At 32.6% G+C, this 8167-nt stretch overlaps 1 protein-coding gene across 1 annotated transcript; it reads right to left on the bottom strand.

Annotated features, from left to right (window-relative positions):
• Window positions 1-296: 296 nt before the first annotated feature.
• On the bottom strand, window positions 297-7294 carry LOC135142138 (uncharacterized). The gene is made up of 6 exons (XM_064073807.1): window positions 7255-7294; window positions 5832-7199; window positions 5613-5774; window positions 5012-5092; window positions 627-1997; window positions 297-574 (listed from the first exon to the last, which is right to left on the bottom strand). The coding sequence occupies exons 2-6, from the start codon at window positions 7195-7197 to the stop codon at window positions 411-413; spliced, it is 3144 nt and encodes a 1047-aa protein (XP_063929877.1). The 5' UTR covers window positions 7198-7199; window positions 7255-7294; the 3' UTR covers window positions 297-410.
• Between the last annotated feature and the right edge of the window lie 873 nt (window positions 7295-8167).

Raw genomic sequence — 8167 nt, 5'->3', positions numbered from 1 at the left:
ATATTAATATTTATTGGTTTATTAATATTTTTTCAATTTAATTTGTTTTAAAATCTTGATTAGGGACTTTGTATTAAATTTTCAAAAAATAAAGGATAAACAATTTTAATAAAGAGGTTTTAATGGTATATTTTGAACATTCGTCTATACAAATTTACAGAACTAATCCCTTGTCAGAAAGAAACCACGTAGAATTTAATAAAAGTGATTTTTTTTTATTTTTCAGTTTTATCACATTTTCCTCTTTCTACAATGGGCGAAATATGTTACCACACATAAAATATACTAAACATATCTTAAATCGAAAGGACTATTTCGTCTATTGTCATCATCGTACATTTACTGCCACCATTTACATACGAATATTGCATATTATTACACTTATTAAAATTGCCAATGGTTATGTAAATCTAAATTTTTTCTGCACTTAGCCAAACGTCACCTTGGGCCGCTAAAATACCAGCAGATGGATTTATCTTGAGAGGTTCCATGGTTTTCTTGTTAACCGTAAATTTATAATTCTTTAACAAAGCTGTTAAGCCAACTTTTGATTGCATGAAGCCAAAGCGCATACCTATAAAAATCAACAATTACGATTTTAATACAAAATTTATTTTATTTTTTACCTATACATATCCTGGGACCTTCTCCAAAAGGGAGATGCGAGAAGTGGTGCCTCTTACTCTTATTTTCTTCAGTAAATCGTTCTGGATCAAACTTTTCCGGCTCTGGATAATATTCTTTATCGTAATGAATAGCATAAACCGGTATTTCAACCATTGTTCCTTTCTCTATAACCACATCTTGGTCTGGAATTTTGTAGTCTTTAACACACTTTCTTACTAGACGAGGCACCGGTGGGTATTTTCTCAAAGTTTCTTCAATCACTTGATCCATGTACTTCATTTCTTGTATTCCCCCGTAGGTAATCTCACCATTATACTTAGCAAGGACTGCATTTATCTCATCCCTTACTTTATCTTGAATATCTTGATGTCGTGCGAGTTCATAAAGAGCAAAATTCATTGTGGTGGAAGACGTTTCAAACCCAGCAATGAAGAAAACGAAGCTTTGGGCTGCGATTTCTTTCACTGTTAAACTGTTGCCATCGTGTTTGTAACCATTTTCACTTGCAAGTTTGTTGTTCTTGAGATCGATTAGTAGCTGCATGAAATCTTTGCGTGTCTGGTTATTTTTCTCCCTATAGTCAACAGTTTCTTTAACAACGTTAATGAAGAACCTAGAAATGTCTGGAGGAACCAACACCACTCCTAACTTCTTAGCTAAATTAGGAAAACTCGAAACGAACAACCGGCGAATCATGCCTGACCTAGAACCTTTCAAAAGTTTACGTCCGTATTCTCTAAAAGTCGAATCATCTTCTTTGAAGCTGTTAAATTCCAAACCGAATGCACACGATCCTATTATATCTGTGGTGAAACATGCCAGTATTTCTTTGATCTCAATTGGTATTTTCTTCATACGATCAGACTCTACTTTTGCCAATAAATTGGGCACACAGTCCAGCAACGTTTGAAACATCATTTTCATCTTACCAGAAGTGAAAGTCGGAGTGAGTTTGGCTCTCAGATTTTTCCATCTTTGCCCAGCTAAGGTAAATAAATGTGCACTTAAAGGATCTCCTTCCTCGTTAGAGTACACCCCACGATCTACGAAATGGTGAAAATCTTTTACCATTATATTTTTAATGTAGTCCAGATCTATGAGAAAGTAAGTAGGTGTTAGTGCTACATAGATTCCTCCATGTTTCCATCCATTTGCTTTCATTTCATCGTAGCAACGTTTCAAAGATAAGCAGAGGTGCTCTTTGTTGTTAAATGGGTTGGGAATGTTGCCAAAAGGTATCACTGGGAGAAGTTGTGGTACATTTTTGCGTGACCAGTACTGGTAGGTCCACTTGAAGTAAGCAATGACAAGAGTAATCGCTACAATTGCATAGCCGATGAAAACTCCAATGAAAGAATCATACGTCATTTCTAACAACAAAAAAATACGAATATTAGGTAAGTATAAAATAAATCGTATGTACCTACTTAATAGTTAGCTCAAACGTTGTAAAATTTGTCTAACGTATTTACTAATACTATGTATCTGCAATCTACTTCAATGTTTATATAGTGTTCGTAATCCGATAAAAAATTGTTTATCATGACGCTTTGCAAAATTGTGTGTTTCTCCAACATAAACAAGGAATCAACATAATTTTGTATTTTATTTTCATAAACTAAAACATACACAAAAGACCCGATCAGCGTCCACTATAACCTACATTTCTCTCTTCACAATTTCCAGACTTGATATCTAACAGTAAAATAATTTAAAACAACTTCAGTCATTCCCGAATTAAGGCTATTTTTTGCTGAAAACAGCATTGGAAACAAAGTAACAAAATGTCCTCTTTAAATATACAAAATTCTAACACATTTAAGATAGTTCAGTGTATCACTTTTCTCTTATTAATAAGCAAATTCAATGGTGTTATACTCATGAACAAATATTGTTTTGGAAATCCTTAACTGTAAAAATGACATAATTCTTAAATAATATATATGAATACGCCGGAAACGTCTTTTTCCTACTTTTTGCTGAATAATTATCGTACTAGGCTACTGATGAAACAACATGAGAGTAAAATTTCCATTTGTAATAGAAACATTAACATTTTATATAGGGTATCAACTGAAATTTGAAGGTTCTCATCTGACATTTATATTACTATAATTTTGGATTAGGCAGTGCGCAATGATACGCAGGAAGTACCATTTGGTTATAAAGACCACTAAATATCAAATATTATTGAAAGCCATGGATAACTAAATGCAACAAAAAATGGATATTCAGAAATTCAAACATGTAATCGAGTCCATCGGACGACACATTTTCTTCATGTGTTATGACCCCTAGGGTACAGAAACACAGATCACATAAATTTTATGTGGCTAATATGAATATCATGTAGATGGTAAAACGCTAACCAAATTTTGTCTAATCATCCCCGCCAACAATATGATGATGATCAAAATTGCACATAGTAAATTGGTTTTATATTGTATAAAATAACACAGTCCTACGCGTGACATTTTGCATCCATGTTGATTTTTTACCCGAAACATCCAGATTTTTGGAAAAAAATTAAAATTGCATATCATTTTGAAATTCAATTTTGAAACTGCAAAACCTGCTTTGAAATCTTGTATACGTTTTAAAGTTGTCGTAAGAATGGTAAATTTTGAATCAACATATATTTTTGTTTATCCCTTCAAAAAATTGATGACATCATCTCAACATTTTGGCGAATAAATCCTATCTAGAATGTAGAAAATATGATGAGTCTATACTTGCCATTTATCACTGGTTTCATATTTTTTAGAACTGGTTATAAAAAGTACCTCAAACAAATTCGTGAATGAGTCAGCTTATTTAATGATTAAATCAAGAGCGACTCACTATATTTTCTGGAAAATTTAGAAATAGAACACTGTTATTATTAGTACTACACTGCACCTCTGCAAATTGATATGTTGATGACGTCATCATATAATTTTGTAAAGAAAAAACTCATTTAAAACATACCCTTCGCACGCTTCTATACATTTGCTTTAAGATTACATACATATATTTATTTTAACTTATAGGGATTCTCATAAAAAATGAAATTCGCAAAATCAAATTTTATAATTGTATTTATATTGTACTCCAGAGGCGAGGAAAGTTCTGTCGAAATAACCTTTGACCAATTTTTTTCAGTGTATTTTGTTTAATGTTTAGCGCTATACTAAAAATTTTAAAAACAATATTAGTAGGAATAACGTTTTGGAGAATGATAATGCGATCACGATGATGACGAACATAATCATGATAACACAAAACTTAGGTGACTTTTAAGTAAACTTTATTTTCTAACTCTAAGTTTATACTTACTTAATTGTAATTAAAATTAAGTTAATCACGTATTAAACAAGGGGTTAGTGACCCCTGATTGGTGTAGAGTCCGTCACGTGGAATTTAATGACGTGTTAAAAATTTACTCGCAATTAAATATTTAACTGAGCTTCTCTAAACCGGGTTCAAGTCTATTAAAGTATTTTTTAAACACTCGGTTCTGAATAATATGCCTCATCACAATGAATACCAATAATTGCTGAAAGGTTATTTCGACAGAATTTTCCTCGTCCCTAAAATACAATCGAACAAATAGAGCTGCGAAAAATTTAATGTTGATTTTTTTTTTTAATGATAACCCCCCGGCCCCCCATTTCTAGGTAAAATTAATACATGTGTGGATTGTTGAAGCACAAGTAAAGAAATACATAAATATTTCTTGATGATGTCATTTACATTTTGCCAAGGATATACGCGTCCAATTTGAATAAATGCAGTGCAATACTGTTAGTAACATTAATAACAGTACGATATACTCAAATTTTCGGGAAAATGGGATGAGCAATAAAACGTATTACCCCATTAATTTTTTTAAGTCACCTTTTATAAGCAATTCTAAAAAATATGAATGCATTGATAAACGACAAGTATAGACTGTTAATATTGAATGTATTTTAGATTTATTAGACACAATTTTGAGATGACATCATCAACTTTTTTTGGGAGAAGGAGAAACAGCTAAATTTACCATTTACTAGTTAACGGTTTACTATGCTTACGTTAATCGTAGAACATTTGCAAGATTTCAGAGCATTCGATTTTGCCATTTACAAAATTAAATTACAAAATGTCTCTACATAATTTTGAATTTTTACAAAAAACTGCATGTCTAAGGTAATTATTAATCGACAATGCCTCTAATAAACTTAAAACCTTTGCAAGATTTCAGAGCATTCAGTTTTACAACTCCAAAGTTAAATTGTAAAATATTATATCTATATTTTTGATTTTTTTTAAAACCCTGGATGCCTAGGGTAAAAACCTAACATGGATTCTTAAACTATAAATAGAGGAAAGTGCTATTTTATAAAATTTAAATAACATTTACTAGTGTAAAAGTTGAAGATGACGATGACGTCATCGTTGTTAGTGGGAATGATCATATAAATTTTTGTCAACGCTTTACCATCTACAAAGTTTGACAACAATCGATCTGGTGGTTTCGGAGATTATCTGTCTAATAAAAATCACACAGAAGCGAGCAGCGGCGGACGACCACGACAGACAGAGGGAAACGAGAGACCTATGCTTTCGTATTCTTGAGGTCATGAAACGTCGAAAGAATAGCCAATCGCCCGTTATTTGAACTTATAGAGGTTCTCATAAAAAAAAACAAAATCAAGGGAAGTTCTCTCCAAATAATTTTCGATCAATTTAATTAAATTAGTGCTGCAAATTAAAATACTGACCTGAAATTAAGTTTCACTTAGAATTTTTCCATAAATGTAACCCTTTTTCAAAAAGGTACCACACAGAATTTAATAAAACACGTTGTGTGCATGTTTTTATCTTTTAATTTTATGACACCTTGATAAGTGTAAGATAACACAAAAAATATATTATTAGAAACACTAAAGCCTTAAACCTAAAGGATTATTTCGATAATTGTCATCTTATATCTACTGCTAACATTTACGAATATTGTTTTTAAATTTTTTCTGCACTTAGCCAAACGTCACCTTGGGCCGCTAAAATACCGGCAGATGGATTTATCTTGAGAGGTTCCATGGTCTTCTTGTTAACCGTAAATTTATAATTTTTGAGCAAAGCCGTTAAGCCAACTTTTGATTGCATGAGGCCAAAACGCATACCTATAAAAAATCAACAATCACGATTTTAATACAAACTAAGTATCTCTTATTTTTTACCTATACATATCCTGGGACCTTCTCCAAACGGAAGATGCGAGAAGTGGTGTCTCTTACTCTTATTTTCTTCAGTAAATCGTTCTGGATCAAACTTTTCAGGGTCTGGATAGTACTCTTTATCGTAATGAATAGCATAAACTGGTATTTCAACCATTGTTCCTTTCTCTATAACCACATCTTGATCTGGAATTTTGTAGTCTTTAACACATTTTCTTACTAGACGCGGGACCGGTGGGTATTTCCTCAAGGTTTCGTCAATCACTTGATCCATATACTTCATCTCTTGGATTGCCCCGTAAGTAATGACCCCATTATTTTTAGCAAGCACAGTATTTATCTCATCCCTTAGTTTATCTTGGATATCTTGATGTCGTGCGAGTTCATAGAGAGCAAAATTCATGGTGGTGGAAGACGTTTCAAACCCAGCAAGGAAGAAAACGAAGCTCTGAGCGGCGATTTCCTCTACTGTTAAACTGTTGCCATCATGTTTGTAACTTTCATTTGCAAGTTTATTGTTCTTGAGGTCGATTAATAGCTGCATGAAATCTTTTCGTGTCTGGTTATTTTTCTCTCTGTAGTCAACAGTTTCTCTAACAACTTTCATGAAAAAGCTAGAAATGTCTGGAGGAACCACTACCACTCCTAATTTCTTAGCTAAATTAGAAAAATTCGTAACGAAGAACAGGCGAAGCATTCTTAACTTAGAACCTTGGAAAAGTTTACGTCCGTAGTGCCTAAAAGTTGAATCGTCTTCTTTGAAGCTGTTAAATTCCAAACCGAACGCACACGATCCGATGATATCTGTGGTGAAACATGCCAGTATCTCTTTGATATCAATTGGTACCTTTTTCACGCGATCAGATTCGAGTTTTGTCAATAAATTGGGCACACAGTCCACTAGCGTCTGAAACATCATTTTCATCTTACCGGAAGTGAAGGTCGGAGTGAGTTTAGTTCTCAAATTTTTCCACCTTTGTCCAGATAAAGAAAACAAATGTGCACTTAAGGGATCTGCTTCCTCGTTACAATACGTCCCACGATCTACGAAATGGTGAAAATCTTTTACCATTATATTTTTGACGTAGTCCAAATCCATGACAAAATAAATAGGAGTTAATACTGCATAGGTTCCTCCATGTTTCCATCCCTTGGCTTTCATTTCATCGTAACAACGTTTCGAACTTAAGGACATGTGCTCCTTGGTGTTAAATGGGTTGGGAATATTACCAAAAGGTATCACTGGTGGAAGTTGTGGTACATTCTTGCGTGACCAGTAGTGGTAGCTCCATTTGAAGTAAGCAATAACAAGACTAATCGCTACAATTGCATAACCAATGAAAAGTCCGATGAAAGAATCGTACGTCATTTCTAACAACAAAAACAAATTAATCCGAAAACCATAAAATTTATTAGATGTACCTACTCAGTGATTAGCTCAATCGTTTTAACTCATTTAGAACAACTGGTTATCTGTAATCTATTTCATCGTTTATATACTATCCGTAATCTAGATGAAAAGTTGTTTATCATGACACACTGCAAAATTGTGTGCTAGTGTTAATCCGACAAAAACAAGGACCAAATACAATTTTGAGAAAATTGTTTCGAAATGAAAATATAATAATATAGAAACCTGACCAGCGTCCAAACTATTCCCTCCTCTTTTCTTCCTTAATTTAAATTACCTCAAATTGTAGAATATTTTCTGCTGAGAACAGCATTGTAACTAATGTAAAAAATGTTCGTTTTGATTATATCAAATTTTAACCCATGCTGCTGGCGAGTGTCTAAATATGACACTTCTTTTTCATAAAAACCAATATTCAATTTCGTTAAATCATTTTGCTACAAACACTTGATGACAATGGGTTTTACTGTTGTTCTGTCAACTTATTGGAAAAAAACTGTCCGTTGAATTGAAAAATATTGTGTTTTATGTAGCGTAAAATATTTTTTCCACTTATTGCATAAAAGTTGCTTTACTGAGAAATTAAAAAATGCAACATTTTTCAAACGTGGTCGAAAAATTGAAAAGTTACCGATGTAAGTGCAGCAACAACATTCTAAAAATTTAAAGAATATTTTTAGGAATAACATTATAGGGTGATGACAGTGTTGTTCCAGATTGATCAGTGATCACGATGACGATGTAAGCACAATAATTATGATAAAACAAAACTTAAATAACTTTCAACTAAACTGTATTTTCTAACTCTAAGTTTCTTGTTCTGTCTTTAGATCTTATAGCAGTCAAAAGGATTTGGTTTGTCTGAAAATTCTGTTTAAATATGTACATATTTTTAAATATTTTTTCAAATCCAACCATACACCACCTT

This window comes from Zophobas morio, unplaced genomic scaffold (assembly GCF_036711695.1).
Source record: "Zophobas morio isolate AGI-343-1 ecotype UQ-CSIRO unplaced genomic scaffold, CSIRO_AGI_Zmor_V1 ptg000046l, whole genome shotgun sequence".
NCBI classification, from domain to species: domain Eukaryota; kingdom Metazoa; phylum Arthropoda; class Insecta; order Coleoptera; family Tenebrionidae; genus Zophobas; species Zophobas morio.
This window is presented reverse-complemented; position numbering and strand designations above follow the sequence as displayed.